The following is a 20,351-nucleotide window of genomic DNA, read 5'->3' as shown; positions in this document are numbered from 1 at the left end:
ACAAACAGTAAAGTCCATTAGCAGATTACAATAGCGATTCACTTCTTGCCTAAGTAGGGTAAAACAAAACCATCAATGGCTATTGTTGTAGCTGCAGTCTCTACGGATATGTGCTTCCCCGAAGGCTTAAGGTCTAGCAAAAAGCTTCTGGCGAGGGTCAGATGTGAGTCGATCGTGATAAACTCCTCTCTCTACCTTTGCAATAGAGAATATTTGCCATGGAGAAAGAGACATGGCCCGTTGTCTGTTACAAAAGCTCTACCAGTAGCCCGATAACCGAGTGTCTTTTGCTGTTGCTCTTTGACGCTTCTTCCCATGCCGATAATGTTGACAGGGATGTCATCATAACTAATATCTACAGTGTTATCAAATTAATACGCATGTCTGATTTGATCATGGTAAAAAAAAAAAAGATCCTGAAGAGTTGAGCTTGTTATGCATATTTAGGAAATAGAAGACTACAATATTCTAGGTAGTAGTCAATATGACGAAAGTAGTTACGCATCTAAGCTTATTTCCCAACATTGAAGCAGTTCCAAAGTCGGGTAATTAACTCCAGAAGCTTTATGTCGGCAAGACAGAGCGGTTTTAACGAGTTACTTTTACCTTGACCCCGGAAACTCAAAGTTGGAAGATGGATGGCTTATTCAGTCCTGCCCATAATGCTCATATGCACATCTTACAGCACGAAGGTTTATCTTGCTACATATAAATGACTCAAATAACAGCGAAAGCTATTTGATACACACATTGTTGCAGTGAAATTATACATCGTTCCAGAGGTGCCTCGCATGATATCACGAGGACAAAATAAGCCGCCTCTAGGGAGAGAGATCTAACGGGGCGCCGCTTGGGAAGGCATGTCAATATCTTCCCCGTGGGATTTGCCAAAACAGTCCAAAATGCCGATCTTTGGCCATTGTTAGAAATAACCGAAGTCACATTGCAGTTGGTTCTGGCTTGAAGGGTGGGGGACCATGTCTTGTGTGGCATTGAAGGATCTATTAATGGAGGCAAGGTTATCTGTGTGTTACCAAATCGCCAAGAGATACTCATAGCCACCCTAACAAGCTGTATCATGCCATTAACTCAGCCGATTGTGTTGCACACTTTAATGGATATCCCAAAACACTTGTTGGACTGTGACTGTCTCCGGGCGTGCTCTGTGATCGTACTCACTGGTAGTGTTCTAGGGTAGCTCGATTCTGGGGCCAACAACTCGATGTCTAATGATAGTGATACTTGCCGACCAGTCCAATCTATTACGGTTTAAAATGTATGTCTACTAAAATCAGGAATGCTAGAATTTGTATGATAATTCTCGGGTTTCTACCGTGAGTGTCAGTGCGCTGATGCGTAGCCACCACTCCCGGGAGCACCACCAAAAACGCATGTTCACGATGGCCATCTACGGCACAACATATGTAGATACAGCACGTGTATGACGTATCGGACTCGGGGCATTTATTCCAACTGAATACTCCGTACCCAGTCCGTGCAAAAAATCTTGAAGAAAGCTACCTACCTGATAAGTTGGCAAGGTAGCATCACTAAGCACCGATGAGACCGGCTCTATCAGCACCGAATCGCCCACAGCTGCCCATCGCGGAATCTCCAACCAGACTGAAATCCCGGTACACAGCCAGATGCGGAGTGTAACAGAGACTGACTGGATATTCGACTTGGCCGACCTAGGCGATGCCACTCCGTACCGCTCCATCGACACCATTTCGTACCTGGTCCACGACAAGGGACCCCCCCGTCTAGGCCTCCTCCCACGCTACAGACCCTTGCCATGGCGCCGATGTTTCAAATCAAACATGGCCCGCCATCGGCACACTAATCTTTTCTTTCTTTTTTTCTTCAGTTGCCAACTGGTATGGAGCACCCGTGCCCTTTTTGACATGTCGTAAAAAATGAACTGGCCAAGGGCACCTTGCGAAATTGCCACGCGGTTCTGGTGTCATTGAGCAAATGAGACCCCGGGCAGGCTGGGAGAAAAGCTGATAGATGACAACATGAAGTTGGCCAAGGCTCAAACCACTGTAACACGTCTTGTAGGTTGCACAAACGATGGCTGTCTGTGGCTGTCTGTCATCTGGCCCCCTCATAACCTTTTGGGCAACTCAGATCTCGTGGACGTTGTCTGATGTCTTTGGTCAACTTCGCGGATAAGCAGCCGGCTTTCCACGGAATGCAACCGAGTCAAACGCCTATTCGATGCCAAACAGGAATCTTTATCGACACTAGAGCCAATGCGACCAAGCACGAGGTTGCTCCATGCCCAATGAGGCATTTTCATCTGGAGATTGTTACTAATAAGCTGCTTCGCGTGTGTACAAGTTCAGTTGAGTTCAATTCGTTCTCATCTCATGTACGACGACCGAGACACGGCACGGTTTGCAATACGCTAGCAACCCTAGGCTGACGAGCTGCAGCCAGCGTCGAGATTGTCGTCTGGCAGATCGTTGTATGCAACGAATGCTGCAAAATGACTTGCATGCCACATGGACGAGGCTCTGTGCTACTGTATTGACTGGCCTTGGTATTGCACTGTGAAGTAGCATCATCCTAGAGCCTTGCTCCTTTAACGAGTCTACCCAAAAATATCCTAGCAGCATGGCAGTCATGTGAAGTAAAATACGAGAGCCTCTTCCTCGTGCGTGCGGTGCAGGCGAGACAACCCAAAGTGCCGATCCAAGCTGCACTGCAACACCAAGTCTTAGAAGCACGAGGCTGCCGAGCATGTGCGACCAAGGCAAGAGTTGTAAAAATCTCCGTTTGCGGCCGCCACCTCCTCCGATAGGAATGCAAATGACATGCGAGAGGCTTACCGATGCTACCGTGTACTCGTACGTGAATAAGCTCCCGCGAATGTGTTGAACCGGTTTCTCCTATTTTTTTTTCCACCCCCAACCGCTCCGTGCAAATCTCACGATATCAAAGTGATCGTCGCCGCTACACCTGACGCCGGCGCTGTTGGAATGAGCGCAACACAAGTAGTCGCAGTAGTCGTGCTAGTACGAGTAATAAGTACCTGCGCCGTGTCGTATGCCTCGTAATGTACGAGTAGGATTAATTGGAGGCTCGAACTAACAGAGACATCAACATGGCCGGTCCTTTGCTAGCAAGTTTGAACGAACTATCCAAGCTCCACCCAGCACGCGAAGGCGGAGAGCCTCCCCTGGCACGGGCCGTCCTTCGCCACGGTGATGCTTGCGAGTGTCTCTCGGTAGGGACGCTTTTTCCCTTCCCTTCCCATTTTTCTTTTCTTTTCTTTTTTCTTCGTCTTTTCGGGATAATGCTGGCACGAGCAAGATCATTACTCGTACAAAGAGAATGGGGAAATAAGAATAAAAGTAGAAAGTTAGACTGGTGTTTCGCATTCTTGATAGCTGAGACGCTGGATGGACGATGCCCGCCGATCTGTATGTCTGCATTGATTGCATCCTGGGTCATCAATCAAATGTCCCATCCTTCCTTCGCCTTGGTGCCGAAACCAAGGAATGGAAATGATACAGGACTACGGAGGCACTCTGGATGCATACCCGGATCAGCCATTCTCGTTCTGCAATCACTAGCCACTAGCATTACCACTCCGTATTCCCTGAGGCAGCTTTTTGAGTCGGGTGGCGTAATGTCAACCGCAGTTGGCATGGGATCAATTGCTCTTAGCACCGGCTTTAGTGCCTCCAAGTGCGAGCCTTGCCGGTGCTTTTGCGAATGGAATTCCCAAGGCGCGGCCTTTTGGCCTCTTGGTCGGCTCAGAGCGCAGCCGTCTGATGTTCTTGGGTAGCAGCGCGTAGTCGCAGCGCATGCTGGTAAGCATTTGGTGAGTTGTGGTCGTAAGCAGAATGGTTTGTTGTCTGCATGCTTATACAGGTAGGAGCTGGCCCATCTGCCGACGAGTGCGGTAGCATTGGTGGCGAAGAGAGCAACTTGGAGGGAGTCTGTGCTTGCGAATGAATGAAACCACTTTTTGCATCCATCTTGCCTCCATCTACGGCCTCCATCTACGGAGTATCATCTCCCTTTCTGTGGGCTCTTTTTCTTCTTTTTTTCTTCTTCTTCAAAATTTTCTTCATCATGTTGACAACATCTTTTTGCCTCCGTCATGACATTTTGCTCCGCACGGCGGCACGCGCGCAGGGATTGCCCATATTCATCAGGTCATGCCACGAGTCGTCTTGATCCGCCGTTCCGGTAGTTGGCAAAATGTCTCTTCAGCATTTGGTGTGGAAAAACGTGTTCGCCGCATGCAGGGACCACTAAAATGGAGTTGAAGATGAGGAGCTCCGTGGCACTCAGGTGGTAGGCCTAAAGCTACAGGAAGCCATGCGGAGTACGCAGCCGGAGGTACTGTGTACCTGTGCTGCTGTCGAGATTGAGCAGCGGCTGGTACTTGCGACCTCGGGGGCGTTGGTTCCGCCAGTCTTGTTGAATGCGTTTTGCCGCAAATGGCCGGCTCTGCCCTGGTATCCTCTACGGGCCGAACTGGAATCCAGATGTAGAATTGGCGGTAGACTCTACTCCGCTGTCGACTCGGGACGAAGACCCAGACAGTACCTCTGTGTGGGACAGTAATACAATGGTCGTGGGCTAATAAAGCGTAACCTTTGCCGACTCTCCCAAGTCTCCCTCTGCTTTATCAAGTACTCACCCATCCCTGTCGAGTAGCATACAAGTATCTCCTAGGCCTGTCCACTACAAGCCCCTTATTCGCCCCCTGTAGCGTAGCGTCGAAGGACGCTAGAGTGTCTTGGTGTTCTCGAAGAGAAGCTCGATGGCAGGCTCGGCCGCCGCAGGCACTAGAGACCCCCGGTCATGCATAGAAAGAACCGCCAAGGGCCCCCATGCAAATGCCATGCTTCGGCAGCAGCTTGCTCAATACAGGTTGTTTAGACTGACTGCTGTAAGAAATCCATCCCCCCAAAGGCACAATAGGCTGTCGCAGTTTGTCATCCCCGGCGCCTTTTGGACGGGGGGCGGCAAAGGGTTTAATCTTGTCATTTTCTTCTCTTCTCTTCTCCTCGTACTGTACCTCTGGTCACCACTTTTCTGCCGAAGTGCTAGTGCTGTCCGGCAAGGTAGTGTAAGTTCAGTTGTCGTTGGCTTGCTTGCTTGCTTAGTTGTACTTGAACCTTGCCTACTTGGTAGTTCCAAACCTCTTCTCCAAAGCCCGTCTTCTCTTCTCCTCTCCATCCGTGCCCTGATCCTCACCCCGATCGACGACGGACGGCGACGATTGACGGACCCTACACAGCGACGGGCCGACAGGGACTCGAGATTGACAGGGGCCTTTACGCGCAGCACAGAGACGACCGCGAAACAAAGGGGCGAAGAGAGCAAGCCCGGGAAGCACCGCATTTCCCTCCCAATCGAACGTTGGTAGCACGGTAGCATTTTTGCTAAGCGATAATCTTGCCATTGCAAACTGACACGCCTTGGACGCACACACTTGCGCACACACGTCCAAAAAAAAAGAAAAGACAAAGTAGCCGGTATTTCTGCCGCTACCCGTTGATTTCAAGCCTTCTCCGCAGGCCGCCGCTTCCGTGAACGCGACTTCACGACCCGGCCGCCGATTCAGCCATTGCACATCACATAACACCATTAGACCGTCACGACGGCCAATCCTTGGTCACAGAACGCCACGATGTGCTTCGGCGCTCGGAACAAGAACGAAGATGGCGAGGCTCGCTCGCGAGAGCTGGACAAGGTCATCCGCCAGGAGGAGAAGCGCATGGCTAAAGAAGTCAAGCTGTTGCTGTTGGGTAAGTCTTGCTTGTGATATCCTGCCGAAACCTTTTCTTTTCCTTTTGCTTTTTTCTTCTCCAGTTTTCAGCTGCTAGGAGAAAAGATAGCATAGCAATGGATAGCAATGGATTGGGCAAAGGCATAATATCAATTGCTGCTGTGGTATTGAATATGCTAACGCGCTCGTGTTTCTACCATCTATAGGTGCTGGAGAGTCTGGAAAATCTACAATTCTGAAGCAGATGAAGCTTATCTATGCTCAAGGCTTCAACAAGAGCGAAAGACTTGATTTCAAGCCAGTCATCTTCAGCAACATTGTCCAGTCATTCAAGACCATCTCCGAGGCCATGTCCGAGATTGGAATCGAATATGACAGCCCAGATAACGAGGTTTGTAATCACCACTGAGCCTCGGGCCCCTCCTCATTGCTGCACAACCCTTGCCTGTCTCTATATACGCTCCCAACGTCAGCCCCGTGTTTGTGCTTGTGTTACGCTATCCGTGGATGCACTGCCATATAGCACCGAGGGGCAATACGGGTGCTACACGGCTCAAGATCATGAAACACTTACTAACGCGCATGCTATTTATAGAAATACATGGCTCACATTTTGGTTGACAACGAAATCAGCCCAGACAGTGGCATGCCTGAGGACTACCTAGAGCCTATCAAGGCGCTATGGCAAGACAGCGGAGTGCTGGCGGCAGTTGCCAAGGGCAATGAATACGCCTTGCACGATAACCTCACATAGTCAGTCCACCCTTTGCTGCTCAAACAGCCGCAACGTTATTTATCCAGTTGTAGCGAAATAGCTAACTCCATTCCAGCTTCGTTACAGACATTGACCGGATATGGGCTGACGGCTATGTACCGAATGACCAAGATCTGCTCCGCTCTCGACTGAGAACTACAGGTATCACAGAAACCGTTTTTGACCTTGGCCAGCTGACATACCGTATGTTTGATGTCGGTGGTCAGAGATCAGAACGAAAGAAGTGGATCCACTGTTTCGAGAATGTCAACTGTCTGCTCTTCCTGGTTGCTATTAGTGGTTACGATCAGTGTCTTGTGGAAGACAAGGATGGCGTAAGTTTTTATTGCAAGAGAAGATCTACTACTCAACGCTACGCGATGCACTGACATGAGACGATAGAACCAAATGAACGAGGCTTTGATGCTGTGGGAATCCATCGCCAACTCACACTGGTTCACCATGACATCCTTGATCCTGTTCCTCAACAAGATGGATCTGTTCAAAGAGAAGCTACCCAAGAGCCCGATCTCCAAGTACGGATTCACCGATTATCACGGACCCGACGACGACTACAAGGCGGCCAGCAAATACTTCCTAGACAAATTCCGAGCCCTGAGCAGGAACCCCGAAAAAGAAATCTACGGTCATTTCACAAATGCCACCGACACAAACCTGCTGAAAATCACAATGGGCTCCGTCCAAGACATGATTATCCAGCGAAACCTCAAAAAGTTAATACTATAAGGTCCCTAACGTACTTTTCAATCTATTGCTACATTGCGTGGTAGCGTGGATTATTAACACTTGTGTTTTTCCAGGTTACTTATTTAGAGCACCTTTTTCATCTTTCCATCAATGTTGTTATTATCGTCGCCTACTCGTTATTTTACCTGCCTGGATCTCGATCTACGCTTCGACCACCGGTTTATTTTTTGACACCTAGGTTTAGGGCTGCTGCCTGAGTCGACTCGGCCCCCCTTTTCATGCATGATTATGGCATTTTACGGCTTCACATTCATTATTCATCGGCACCAAGGCTTCTCAGCTGCATTTTTGCTTTTTGTCTCACATATACACTAGCGGGGGCATGCCACTCTTCCGTGTTTTTTATTTTATTATTTTATTTTGACCCTTTTGTTTATTTTCTTTGTATATTTCCCCCAGCCAGTCTATACTGTTGCTATGGAGGGGGTGGAGGGGGAGGACTGTTGAAATCTAGGATGAGAAGAAGGAGGATGCCTGCTTGAGTTTACGTTACTGGGGTTGAAGTTGATATCTTAAGAAGACATGATGCGGGGGCAATGAGGAAGAGGTGGAAAAGGGGAAACCAGAATCCTGTGGACAAATGAAGGACTGGTGGATATTATATATTTTCTTTCCTTTCATCAGTGATACCTAAGTCTTCTCTTATTTTCATTACTAGACTTGATCAGTCTGCAATTGCAAGCAGATATGTTGAAAAGTGTGCTTGAATTCTTTCTCTCTTCTCTTTTTTATAAGGTGCTTGATGTGCGGATGGATAGCGCGACGACGGGATGAAAGCACGTGGCAGATTGATAGGCCGATGGTCCATATGGGTCGGGGCATGGCGGATGCGTGCCTGGATTATTGCAGAAATCATCATGTTTTAGCGATTGATCTCTAAGGATACAATCAAACAGCTGAAATGCAATTTTGCGAATCGTATTTTGTAGCATGAACTGAGCCAGTCTTGAAAGGTTGAATTTCTTGATTGTTGTGACTTGGTACTGTGTTCATAATTGGATTGAGCTCCGCATCCTTACCAACAACCGCAGCAGGTTAGAAAGCAATTTGGCGCAGTGGAAGCGCGCCGGGCTCATAACCCGGAGGTCGCACGATCGAAACGTGCAATTGCTACTCGCTCAGTTGATTTTTTTTTTCCTTTTTCTCATTTTCAGGTTCCCCCTCACTACTATTGAAATTTCTTTTTATCCAACATCTAAAGAAACGAACGCGTCGTAAAGATAAACATAACCTCGTATTTTGACTCATGAATACCACACAAAACCCATAAAAACGAACATCACACTACAGAGTACTTCTACAAAACGTCATGCACCACGATCGTCATTGGCAGTGGGTCACCCTCCACCAAGCAAAAGAAAGAGCTCCAAGCTCTCTCATTAGCCCCAGCCCTCGCCAACTCGCCAATCGGCTGCTGCGCTCCTTCCCGCCTTCTTTCTCGTCCGGCTTTTGCGGGGAAGGCAACACACACCAGTCTCCAAGTTTGTATGTATGTAAACAAGCAAGCAACAAAAGGCCGGTTGCGGTTGCGGTTTACGGCAGCTGCTGTATTGTTACATGCCTACAAATTACCTAGTAGGCAGTTGATCGCCTTTTAGCCAGTGGGAAAGAGCTGCCGCTTTGCCGAGTTACACAGACAATGGAAGGGAGCTTTTTTTGTATGCATGTCTCAATTCACGGCTGTTTAGATCAGTGACGGGGATAAATCAACTTGTTTGGTTCCCCTCTTCTCGTGTCTTTTCTAGTCCTCTTTCTCTCCTCTTTACCCTCTTCCTCTTGTTATCTACTGCCGTCTGCGAGTAGCATGGAATTGTTTGTTTCTTTCAGTGAATACAACTCGTAATAGAAAGACTTATCGGCAACGTCATTTTCTGCAATTTCAATGAGGTTTTCGTCTTTGAGCCTGCGAGCGCGCGAATGATTCGTCTCTAGAGCCAATCGATATTCCGTTTGACGTATTCAATTGCCAGCAGTAGACACGCATGTTTAGCGCTGATATTCGTTTTGCGATCGACCGAAATCATGGTGGTAATGAAGCACATCGCCCTACTTGCGGGCCTCGCGTTCTGGACGGGCGCCGCTGGAGATGTCATCACTGATGATGCTCACTTCTACGGCCAATCGCCGCCAGTTTATCCATCGCGTATGTCCCAATAGCCTGATCGAAATATGCAAGATTCTAATGTTGATACTATGGCCGAATAGCTGAAATGGTGGGCGGCAATGAGTGGGAGGCGGCTTTCCAAAAGGCCAAGGCCTTGGTCGGCAAGATGACTTTGGAAGAAAAGGTAAGGGGAGGATATACAAGACTTAGATGCCGTCTACAAATGAATCAAATTTTTGACATCCCGCTAGGTTAGTCTAACAGCAGGTGTTACGGTTGAGTCTACATGCTCAGGCTTCATTCCTGCCGTCAAGCGTCTGAAGTTTCCGGGTATGTGCCTCAGTGATGCTGGCAATGGGCTTCGCAATACAGATTTTGTCAGCGGTTTCCCCAGCGGAATTCATGTTGGTGCTAGGTGAGAGACCCTTTTAGCTTTTCTCAGTCAACCTCCGGCTATCCAATCGAAGAACACCATCAAGTTAACCGCGCTCTAGCTGGAGTAAGGACTTGGCTTTTAGGAGAGGAGCTGCCATGGGTGGAGAGTTCAAGAAGAAAGGCGTCAATGTCCTACTCGGCCCTGTTGTTGGCCCTGCTTGGCGTATTGTTCGTGGTGGAAGAAACTGGGAAGGCATCTCTGTCGATCCTTGGCTGTCTGGCGTCTTGGTTTCTCAGACTGTTTCTGGCATTCAGGGGCAGGGAGTTATTACTAGTACCAAGGTAAGTCAGCCTCCAATAGCTCTCGTCATTCACCAGAGATGTGAGATCCTAGAGCACGACATTTAATACGTTCGCAGCACTACATCGGCAACGAGCAAGAGACCAACCGTAATCCAGAAGGAAATACGTCCTCTGTGTCTTCGAACATTGACGATAAGACAATGCACGAAGTATATCTATGGTAAGAAAGAGCAGCTCCCTTGAGAGTCATCTATGATCAAATTTTAATCACCAGTCCCCCTTACCAGGCCCTTTCAAGATGCTGTGAGAGCAGGTAGTGGAAATATCATGTGCTCCTACCAGCGTGTCAACAACTCGTACGGCTGTTCCAATAGCAAAACTTTGAATGGCCTTCTCAAGACTGAGCTCGGTTTCCAGGTGCGTAAATTCCTGTCCTAGTGCCCTCCTATCTTTATTGTTTAATACCCCCTCTTATACATTGTATGGTGTCGCTGACAAATTGTTCGAACTAAGGGGTTCGTTGTTTCCGACTGGGGCGCTCAGCATGCAGGAGTTGCTACTGCAGAAGCTGGCCTGGATGTAGCCATGCCCGGTGCAAGCGATTTCTGGGGCGACCACTTGGTTGAAGCCGTGAAGAATGGCTCATTGCCAGAGTCGCGAGTGACGGACATGGCAACAAGGTAATGGCGCTAATCGTCATTGAAGTCTACATTTGCTGATCCGCGTGTAGAGTCATCGCCACCTGGTATCAGTTCAATCAGGACACCGATTTTCCCAAACCGGGAGTTGGCATGCCTTCTAATGTCCTGGATCCTCATAAGATTGTTGACGGGCGAGATCCTGCCGCTGCACCCGTTCTTCTGAATGGCGCCATTGAAGGTCATGTCCTCGTCAAAAACACAAAGAATACGCTGCCTTTCAAGTCGCCTCGCATGCTCTCCCTCTTTGGTTATTCTGCCAAGACTCCAGACTTTTTTAACCCGTCTTCAAATCTATTGTACAGCCAAAATTGGATCTCAGGCAATGAGGCGCTTGACTCAAACTATGTTTCTGATAATGGGCTGGCCACTTTTGGCAAAAATGGCACCATGTTCGGCGGCTGTGGCTCCGGCGCCATCACGCCGGCACTCACAATCTCCCCATTCGAGGCCTTGAAGATGAGGGCTTCCCAGGAGGGTACGGCCGTATTCAATGACTTCTTATCTGACAAGCCCTCTGTTGAGCCCAGTTCTGATGCCTGCATTGTCTTTGGTAACGCATGGGCCTGCGAAGGATACGACCGTCCTGCTATCCGAGATGATTATACAGACTCCCTAATCAAGTCAGTGGCTGACCAGTGCAGCAAGACCGTTGTCATCTTTCACAACGCAGGTCCTCGATTGGTAGACGGCTTTGTTGATCATCCAAATGTCACAGCAATCATCTTTGCCCATTTGCCAGGTCAAGAGAGCGGGCCAGCACTCGCTTCACTCCTCTTCGGGGATACCAGCCCTTCCGGCAAGCTTCCGTACACAGTGGCGAAGAATGAATCTGATTATGGCGATGTTCTCGATCCAGTACAGCCAGAAGGCGAATTCGTCAACTTTCCCCAGGCCGATTTCCACGAAGGAGTTTATCTTGACTATCGCTACTTTGACAAGAAGGGCATTGAACCTCGATACGAGTTCGGCTTTGGACTTGGTTACACGACCTTTGCATATTCCAACATATCCATCAACTATATTCAGGGGGCAAACACGTATCCATGGCCGGGCGGCCCTATTGTCAGCGGCGGACAAACGGATCTTTGGGATGCAATCGCCACCGTCAGCGTAAACATCAAAAATACAGGCAGAGTTCCTGGTGCCGAAGTGGCGCAGCTCTACATTGGCATTCCAGGAGCTCCGGCGAAGCAGCTTCGCGGTTTTGAGAAGCCCTTTTTGCAGCCTAATGAGTCACAGTCGGTGACATTCCATCTCACAAGAAGAGATTTGAGCGTGTGGAGCGTGGAGAGACAGAAGTGGCAGTTGCAGCAGGGCAACTACAAGTTCTACGTTGGGAGCAGCAGCAGACGACTGCCCCTTAATGGGACGATGGATTTATAAGAGAAGCAAGGCACAGCAGACTCCCGAATGCAGCTTGAGCATGGCGAAATGGTATGCTGCGTGATGAATGGAGCTCCGTATGGGGTACATACATGTGTAGATACAGCTGTTAGAAGGTTGTTGTTTCCTCCTTCGAGCGCGCTGAGAAGGCAGCAACTAACCGTCTATTGGATAGATCGTATTTACTTGCTTTGTACTACGTGGAAGTGGTCCATCGGCTCTAATAGGCAACTTGAGTAGTCGAGCTGACGCCGAGTTTGAGCGGTGCTTCGTATCTGACATGTTCACCGCCTACTTGTGTTCCGTGTTATACCGAGAGCTCTTGGGCTCATCTAGTGCCAACGGCTTTTTACGTTTTTGAATCTTCAACGAACGCTCGGAGCCTCCGCGCTCGGTGTTATTGCAATTCGTTTACAATAGCACATTACTCGTGCTTTGTGTGCCCTTGTAAGACATCTTGGCAAATCTACAGAAGCAATGGAAACCATCAAAGAAGGAAAAAAGGGGCGGATCGCAGCTTCGATGCCATGGAGCATTGTGTGTCATGTGCCGTCGTCTTTCATGCGGCCCATAGCGGTATGTTCCGCTTCCAATCGCCGACCGATCCGCCTTCTCTCTCTTCATCTACAACTAAGACTACAAGTTAGATGGAGCTACAATATGGAGGAATATGGAGTATCACTATTTAGTATACGAGTACAGTAGGCAAGCTTCTACTTGCTACTCCTAGAAAATAACCACTAAGAAGCAGCACGTTCGGTGCATTTTCTTCTTCCTTATTTTTTTTCTTTTTCCATAGTTCTCCATTTTCACAATGGGTCTCCTCTCCCTTCTCCAATATTTCGTGGACGAGATTACGTTCAATGCAGAATGCCCCGACGGCCGTGAGATTTGCGTCCCCAATCGCCGGCGGCTTTGCCCATCGACATGGGGGAGACCGGCTGCTTTAGATAGATGATGGAGTAAATTTAGTAGGGGGAGTGGCGCGCCCTAAATTGCCATCATAGATCGCCTTCTCAACGAAGATAGAACGAAAAGAAGACGAAAGAGAAAAGGGACCCCCCCTCCCCGGCCGCCGGTGCGGACAAAAAGTCACACGATCGACGATCGCATGAACTGTTTACTGCTCGAAACAGAAAAAGTGGCCTCCGTCGCAAATTGCTTGGCCCTGATAAGCAAGCCTCCTACCGGAACTCCAGACTCCGTCGTGCCCAGTTAGTCCAAAAGGCCAAAAAAAAAAAAAAAAAAAAGGAGACCAGGCTTCCGTTGGCTTCTTTGTTCTGTAACATGGACAGTGCGGCTAGATTTAAGCGATCGGCATCATCGACAGCGGGCAGAGCCAACAACAAGGCCCAACCCTACTTTATCCCAGTACCCAGCTTTTTCCCTCTTTTCTTTTTCCTTTCCCAGCCCGTTGGCAGCAAAGATTCTGGCTAGGGGAGGGGGGTCCATGACTTTTTGATCTCAAAGGCTGGCCCATCCTTGACCCAGGACAAGACTCTTTCGGCAAAGCCGATTTCAAGGGCACCCCTTACCATGGCCATGGGATATCATCGCTGTTAAGTCTTAGGGAGCGGCTTCCGGTGGACACACGATGCTTCTTTGGGGAAAGATGACGGCTGCCGATGTCCGGAGGAGCTGCCCAACGCAGAAGAGAAAAGAAAAAGAAAAAGCAGCGGAGAAAAAAAGAAAAGAAAAAATAGCCCAAGACACTCCCGGACAAACATGTCTTTTTTCCCCACGCCTCGAAAAAATCGTACGATTTTCTCATCGCTAGTCATATTGGAGTCTCGCAGCGCAGACTAGCGGCTCAAGGCTGCCGCTCCATTAGATTCCGTGTCTCGGAACGGCAGTGTGTATGGATGAATCGTTGCGTCCCCATATTTGCATTGGTAATAGTTCATCGAACAAGTCTCGTAGTGGTGTAGCACACTCTGGCGATCTCACATCTTGCCAAACTCCGTAGTGGTGGTGGTGATGCCTGATCAATATCTAGATGACGCTCGCTGCACCCGCTTTATCGCCGATTCTCTGCCGCAGCAGCGCTGAAACTGATCCGTAATTGTCGCCTCGCTAGTATCTCGGAAGAGCCCGTCGATTACAAGGGGAGGGGAAATGGCGGAGTATCTGTACAACAAGTATCGCCACGTTCCGAAAGCTTTTATGAAATAGCATCATGCAAACAGCATGGGGTGATGGCCCATACACAGTCCTTCCCTCAGGTAGACCTGTGTACGACTCGCTTGATGGACTCGCAGGCCTGTCTTCTTCATACCAGCACAAGGAATACACCTGCAAGTAGTATTGCAGTAATAGCAGGCCGAATGAGAGGAAGCGGCAGGGGTACGGCAGAAGCCCGGGCACAGATGGACGAAAGAAAAGAACGACAAAAGGGCCGCACAGGGTGTGTCTCTGTATCAGGCTCAGTCCAACGCCCAGGAAGAGGTTCTTGGCCAGGATATCTCGAGCATCTATCAAATGTGACATGATGCTTTCAGATGAGACTAAACCCGGTGCTGCCCCGATGTGATGTGGCTGCGGCGCGTAAGCGGCCGGCAGTTATTCTGACCCAGGTTTGCTACCTACCTAGGAAAGGGGGCGTCCGAGGAGATGCTGGCAGAAAAGACTGAGTGGAGTTCGGTTTTGTTGCACAGACACAGCCAATTCTCAAGACGAATTGCATTCTCTGGGGGTGGCGAAAGCCATCAAGCATCTGAGCGCCATGTTTGGCTACAAAGTCATCGAGCACGAGGCTCATTCTCTCTTTCGATTTGTCTGTACGCCGCAGGTCATTCGGCGTGAACGAAGCCTGCAGGAGCCCGGGCTATCCTGCTGCAAAACTAGAGGCAGAAATAGCCGCTTGACCAGGCAGAAATGCGAAATGCTGCATCACACGGATATCATGACTTCAATACTAGCGAACCAATGACTTTCTTCCGCACACACGAGGGCGAACGAAACAGGCGTCGGCGCGGGACGGCCCATCAGCTTTTTGAAAGCCTATACACCAATCAACTCAACAGGAATAGATTTAAGTTTGAGGCCGCAAAGCCGCCACCATCAGCAGCTCTCAAAAGGCACCCATCAGGGGAGAGAAAAGCCTCAGTCCAAGGCAGCAAGGAAGGCTAATCGCGAAACCCAGATAGATCACCTGCGCACAAGATGGGCGCCGATACCCGCCAATCCTAACAGCTTGTCATGTCAGCTTGTCCACTAACAAGGGGACGTGTGCAAAGTACGAGAAGATGGGCAGATGGGCAGATGAGCCAGGATTGGCTAGGGGTCAAAGATGGCCAGGGAATTTTGCGCGCAAAGCAGTGAGCTGCCGTCACCCTTCTCCATGGCATCGGATGAAGCTGTCACTTAAATCGCTCCACACTGGATGGAGCTGTGGCACACGCGAATACAAAGCAGAGAACCCATCTCACCCATTAGCCAATGTGTTTTGAGGTTAGCAACCACACTCGTTTTTTCAAGCCACTCAGACGGTTGGGTTTGAGAAGACGAGAGGGAACTGGTCGGTAAAACAGAGACACGGGAGCCATGATTGCATGGTAAGCCTCCAATAAGCTCTGAACCTAGCTGTCCTTGTCCGTGTGATCTCCCAAAAGGCCTGCATACAGGATGCGGGCGTGCATACAAAACACACAGACGTACGGAGTACAGGCACGCACATGCATGCCTCCCCAAGGCAGAGAGATGCAAACCCGATAAGGCCGGCGTTTGGTTTTGGCGGCTGCGCATGTACGAAGATGTACTGTACGAAGCCGCTGGACTGCATGTGCTCGCACCCCCCTTCGGCCAACTAAGCCAAGGTTGGCCGAGAATCGAGGGATCTGACCGATGCTACGGAGCACCAATCTGCACCGTGAACTGCACGACAAGGTTGTCGGAGAGCCCAGGTCGATTCGTACAAGTCCCCCTGTTAGCGTATCCCAAGCTGATGATGTCGGTCCGTCCCTTGTCCTTGTCAGTAGGAAGCGAGATCTTTCGACTCCTCGTGCGCGATCTAGGAACGAATCGAAGCGCGTGAAAAAGAATCTGCGATGTATCGACCGTGACACTGGAATCTTTACTCCGTGCCTCGTATCACTTCCACCACAAACCCCGTGATTGCCCTTTTTGATTCCATGAAGCTCGCAGTGTTCATACCGTGTGATCCGGATTGTGCATGAGTAAGGAGTACACATTGGAGGACTTGTCGCATTAACTTACTTTTCTCTTGCCTATTATGCGCCGGAGTGACCGTGTTCCGCCCAGGAGCTGTCAATAGGGCCATCCACTTCATTGACAAGGAACGATTACTATTCCTCATAGCACTTCCACTCTTGGCATGTTGTATACTCTCGTACTAGCAGTATGACGGATCGATATACTCGTACTGGCTGTCATAGCGTCCTGCTGCATTTGTACTGTAGAGACAAAAGTAAGCCGCACGATCCCCTTGGACGTCACTAGCACTTCTTGGCCTGGCGCCGACCTAAATTGCCAATTGGGACCGGTAAATAATGGTACGATTTCAGATGACAATGGATATAAAGTGGAGAAAGTATTAAAGGTTGTGGAGAAGCAATGGGAAATCATGGAGGATGGGCCATTGGCTCAGAGAATGTGTCCTGGGGAGTTTCTGGCCGAGGCAGACCACTGTAAGCCATTGCTTCCATGCTTCCAAAAACACATCCTGCTGAATAACCAGGAACAACGGTACCGTAAGAAACCCGGCTTGATCAACCGACGGAGCCTCCCCGAGATGATTCTGCTGCCTTGAAAATAGTACTGTACGGCATGATATTATAGCAAGAGATGAAATGAGGCTGCCGTTTTCGTATCATCGTTAGTCTCATTGAACTGGAGCGTAGCATCGGAGCTTGCTGGGATTCGGTCTTTGTTATTGATGCGGTAAGGCTGAGAGGGCAGCGGGAGACAGGCAACAGATCCGCGATGCCTGTAAAAGTGAGTTTGGCCCAGCTCTGCAATGGCTTTTGCTTTGGCGGGCTAGAATCGCTAGATGAAGTATTGCCGATAGGGAGAAGCGCAATAATACGCTTCCAACGATCCTTGTGCCGTGATCAGCGTCAGCTTCCATCGGGTTCGAGTTGTCTCTCCCGTCACGTCCATGGTTGGAGATGGAGGGGTTAGCTTGTGTTTTACGAAGCCGGGCGGCGCTATCGACCGCGTCCCAGAAGATTTCTCTAGTGGCGTTTTGGGTTGCCAGCGACGGTTGAATTTGGAGGGTTGCCGTTGCAACTCTGCACATGCACGAGTTATCACAGCCCATCGCCAGCGCGTGAGTGGGTCGATATAGCCTCCCGCCGATCCATGCCGGTACCGATTCGCAAATGCTACGAGCACCACCAAAGTACTCGTATACGATACACTAGCGCTTGATCAAACAGTACGAATGCAGCCGTAGTAGCAGTGCTCCGTCCATGCAATATGCATGCAGGTGTGCATCGAGCACAAACAATGCGTCATCGTCACGGCCTGATGAAGCTCATCTCTTTCCAAGGGGTGGGAGGGAAGAGAGGCGCGGAGAGTTGAGCAGCACCGCCGGGCGTTGGACAATCGCAGAAGATGCAATTTCCATGCACGTCACATAAGCTCTTTTCTTTCTTGCGAGGCCGGCCCAGCGTGTCTTTTGACCCATGCTGGCGTATACGGAGTAGTATAGAGCACATGCCGTAGGTGAAAGCTGCACAGCACGACGCTGCCATGGGTGCGAGTCCAGTACGTCAGGACAGCAACTCCATATTTGCCAGTCCCAATGGGGGAAATCTGCCGTAGTATATCGACATGGGATCGGCCCAAGCTTAGACGGCGTCGATGACCCGGTTGTTCCACGCGACGAGTGCCAACGGCGTCGTATCAGCCCCCCTTAGCACCCCTTGAACCAACGGTCGACAGAGCCTCCTTAATAGGGTGGCTAAACTTGGCAAAAAGCAAAAAAAGGAAAAAGAAGAAAGAGCGTGCAGAAAAGAGACTCGTCACGTTGGCAGAACCCGAGGTCGACAAGCGAGCCAGAAAACTTACTCGCGCGCCTGGTAGTGGAATGATTTGGCGGTCGCAGGCCAGTCAATGCCCCCAGGATGACGCCGGCCGACCTCGAGGTATGACTTGACAATGCACAGGGCAAATTGCGGGCTGACGGGCGGCAGCCTTCTCGGCCTTCGCTTATTTGGAGGCCGCAGATGAGGGTGTCGAGGATGGAAGATGGGGAAGAAATTCGCGGTTGACGGCGTGTGGATAGAAGGGAGAAGGAGAAAAGACAAGGAGAGAGAGATCCAGCGCTGTATACTTACCAGGTACCTTGCAGTTCGATTCCCTGGCCCTGTAGAGCAGGTACGAGTAAGAAAGAGTTGCTGTGTTTGTCCACATTGTGCGCGGCCCTCTTTGGGGGCCTTAGGTAAGCTTGTCGTTCTGACAAAGACGCCCAAATAAGATGGCAAATAAAGATGCACCGGCCGCTAAAAATATCCTCGGAACCCGCTGCTGCTTTTGGGTATTCCGCAAGTAACTCTCCCGATCTGCCGTGCCTCGAATCTACCTCGAATCTACTAATGCTGTACTGCCTATATACCGACATACCCCTGTTTCCGAGATGGAATCCAGCCTGTGCCAAGAGAACGTAGCGCAATAGGTACTCAACTTGCACATCTATCTCGAGGCAAACCGCCGAGAAGAGCTACACCTACGAGTACGATATAGGCAAGGTAGACATATAATAAAATCACCAAAACCCAGCAATGAGAAAGCAGAAAAGCAAATCTCACCCCCTTCCAGCCCCCACCTTCATAATCTCAAATCTCTCGAAGCAAAAATAAAAAAAACCAATCCGAATCAAGAAGTCAAGAACGAAGAAAAAGAGGAACCCAAAGAAATCAGACCCAACGGAATGGCGTGAGGTCTGCTGCGGACAGACGAAGAAATCTGACTGGGTCCCCCCCCCTCGGGGCAGCGCATGAACAATCTCGTTCTTTTCGTCCAAAAGCTGCGCGCCAAGCCTCCGCCCCATGCACTTACTAGTACGTGCTTTTCTGCTTTCTGGTGCAGTAGTGCCTCTTCTCTATTCGATGCTATGGAGTACGCCAGACGTTATATTGCGACAGTTGCAGTGCTCGTGCTTTGGGCGCGCTTGGAGGATGACGACGTTTGGCTGCAACGAGGCGTGTCGGCATCATCTGTAAGAACAAAACACTCCCGGAAGAAAGAAGAAGAATATGAAAGAAAAGGGGGGCGAAATCTGCCCTTTTCTGATTTCCTCTCCTCATTCGTCTGATCCATCTCCATCCTCAGCCAGCCTGTACTGTATGTACTCATAACAATACGCCGTCGGAACCTCTCTTCCTCGGTAATCCAGCTCAGGAACCTTTTAGCTCCCCGGGTTTCTCTGTTAATTTAAATGATCCTATTACGAAAAAAGCGCAGGAAAAAATTACGGAGTACGGGGTTGGCGTTTGACATTGTTATTATTTCCATCTTGTCATATCTTACACGTCACTTTCGCTCCAATGTTCCCAATCCGTGCTCCCTCCCCCATCCCCCGGCTCCAAATCTGAGAAGGGGATATTTCTTACGGGAGTGCCTTTTCTTACACGGCCCTCCGTATGCCTACGTACAGGATACTCCTTGGGGGCATGTCTGCATGCGTAGGATCGCACATTGTCCGGCTGACATCTGGGACGGGCACAGCCGCGCTCTCGCAATGGCTGAAATAAATCTCCCGTCTGTCTGCAGAACAGCGGCCACCACTCACGCATCCGCTGGGCTTACCTTGGTGTGGCGGCGAGTGGCAGAGAAGCCCAGATATCATTAGTGATGCGTCACATCACACAGAGAGGGCTCCCAACCACATTATTACGCGGGCTTTTTCTTCTTTTCTTCTTAAATCTACCATACTGTACTGTGGTATTAGCCCAGAACAGGCAACGGTCGTCGACCTGACGCGCAAAGGTGAAGGGGAGAAAATACCACCCCTGCACAAGTCCGGAGATGCTCGTGGGCGTTGCCTTTTGCATTTTGCCGGCCAGCGGAGTCTTGACATCATGACCGCCGGGATCCCTTCCCCCAACACTTGGCTAGATTATCCGTCATTTCATCGACCTCGATCCCACATTCTAGGCTCCAGATGCATGCTGCAGCCTAAAAGACTGAGCCCTTCAATTTCGCTGCCCTTCTGGCTTCCCAAGGAGCCCACCAGCCCAAAAAGCT

General features: G+C 49.8%; 7 protein-coding genes and 1 non-coding gene across 8 annotated transcripts; 5 read left to right on the top strand and 3 right to left on the bottom strand.

Annotated features, from left to right (window-relative positions):
* Positions 1 to 2,041: 2,041 nt before the first annotated feature.
* Positions 2,042 to 2,865, bottom strand: M431DRAFT_310561 (hypothetical protein). The gene has a single exon (XM_024914219.1). The coding sequence runs from the start codon at positions 2,745 to 2,747 to the stop codon at positions 2,355 to 2,357; it is 393 nt and encodes a 130-aa protein (XP_024779325.1). The 5' UTR covers positions 2,748 to 2,865; the 3' UTR covers positions 2,042 to 2,354.
* A 2,791-nt stretch (positions 2,866 to 5,656) lies between these two features.
* Positions 5,657 to 7,256, top strand: M431DRAFT_478693 (hypothetical protein; the record flags this gene model as incomplete). Its single annotated transcript, XM_024915700.1, has 5 exons — positions 5,657 to 5,774; positions 5,962 to 6,146; positions 6,351 to 6,508; positions 6,586 to 6,844; positions 6,912 to 7,256. 5 exons carry the CDS (start codon positions 5,657 to 5,659, stop codon positions 7,254 to 7,256), a joined length of 1,065 nt encoding a protein of 354 aa, XP_024779324.1.
* Positions 7,257 to 7,372: 116 nt separating this feature from the next.
* M431DRAFT_310539 (hypothetical protein) lies at positions 7,373 to 7,882 on the top strand. The gene has a single exon (XM_024914218.1). It carries the CDS (start codon positions 7,496 to 7,498, stop codon positions 7,757 to 7,759), a length of 264 nt encoding a protein of 87 aa, XP_024779323.1. The 5' UTR covers positions 7,373 to 7,495; the 3' UTR covers positions 7,760 to 7,882.
* A 436-nt stretch (positions 7,883 to 8,318) lies between these two features.
* M431DRAFT_t38 lies at positions 8,319 to 8,390 on the top strand. Its single transcript has one exon. It is a non-coding gene; the product is annotated as a tRNA-Met (tRNA).
* Positions 8,391 to 8,986: 596 nt separating this feature from the next.
* M431DRAFT_504610 (glycoside hydrolase family 3 protein) lies at positions 8,987 to 12,404 on the top strand. The gene is made up of 8 exons (XM_024918493.1): positions 8,987 to 9,420; positions 9,483 to 9,565; positions 9,633 to 9,796; positions 9,876 to 10,098; positions 10,176 to 10,279; positions 10,347 to 10,476; positions 10,573 to 10,739; positions 10,790 to 12,404. The coding sequence occupies exons 1-8, from the start codon at positions 9,300 to 9,302 to the stop codon at positions 12,141 to 12,143; spliced, it is 2,346 nt and encodes a 781-aa protein (XP_024779322.1). The 5' UTR covers positions 8,987 to 9,299; the 3' UTR covers positions 12,144 to 12,404.
* A 1,661-nt stretch (positions 12,405 to 14,065) lies between these two features.
* On the bottom strand, positions 14,066 to 14,849 carry M431DRAFT_310431 (hypothetical protein). Its single transcript, XM_024914216.1, has 2 exons — positions 14,730 to 14,849; positions 14,066 to 14,678 (listed from the first exon to the last, which is right to left on the bottom strand). The coding sequence occupies exon 2, from the start codon at positions 14,628 to 14,630 to the stop codon at positions 14,217 to 14,219; it is 414 nt and encodes a 137-aa protein (XP_024779321.1). The 5' UTR covers positions 14,631 to 14,678; positions 14,730 to 14,849; the 3' UTR covers positions 14,066 to 14,216.
* A 756-nt stretch (positions 14,850 to 15,605) lies between these two features.
* Positions 15,606 to 16,529, bottom strand: M431DRAFT_310442 (hypothetical protein). Its single transcript, XM_024914217.1, has one exon. The coding sequence runs from the start codon at positions 16,331 to 16,333 to the stop codon at positions 15,722 to 15,724; it is 612 nt and encodes a 203-aa protein (XP_024779320.1). The 5' UTR covers positions 16,334 to 16,529; the 3' UTR covers positions 15,606 to 15,721.
* Positions 16,530 to 18,662: 2,133 nt separating this feature from the next.
* Positions 18,663 to 19,476, top strand: M431DRAFT_504609 (hypothetical protein). Its single transcript, XM_024918492.1, has one exon. The coding sequence runs from the start codon at positions 19,102 to 19,104 to the stop codon at positions 19,417 to 19,419; it is 318 nt and encodes a 105-aa protein (XP_024779319.1). The 5' UTR covers positions 18,663 to 19,101; the 3' UTR covers positions 19,420 to 19,476.
* Positions 19,477 to 20,351: the final 875 nt, after the last annotated feature.

This window comes from Trichoderma harzianum, assembly GCF_003025095.1.
Source record: "Trichoderma harzianum CBS 226.95 unplaced genomic scaffold M431scaffold_2, whole genome shotgun sequence".
NCBI classification, from domain to species: Eukaryota; Fungi; Ascomycota; class Sordariomycetes; order Hypocreales; family Hypocreaceae; genus Trichoderma; species Trichoderma harzianum.
Note: the sequence above shows the minus strand (reverse complement) of the source record. Positions and strands in the feature narration are given on the sequence as shown.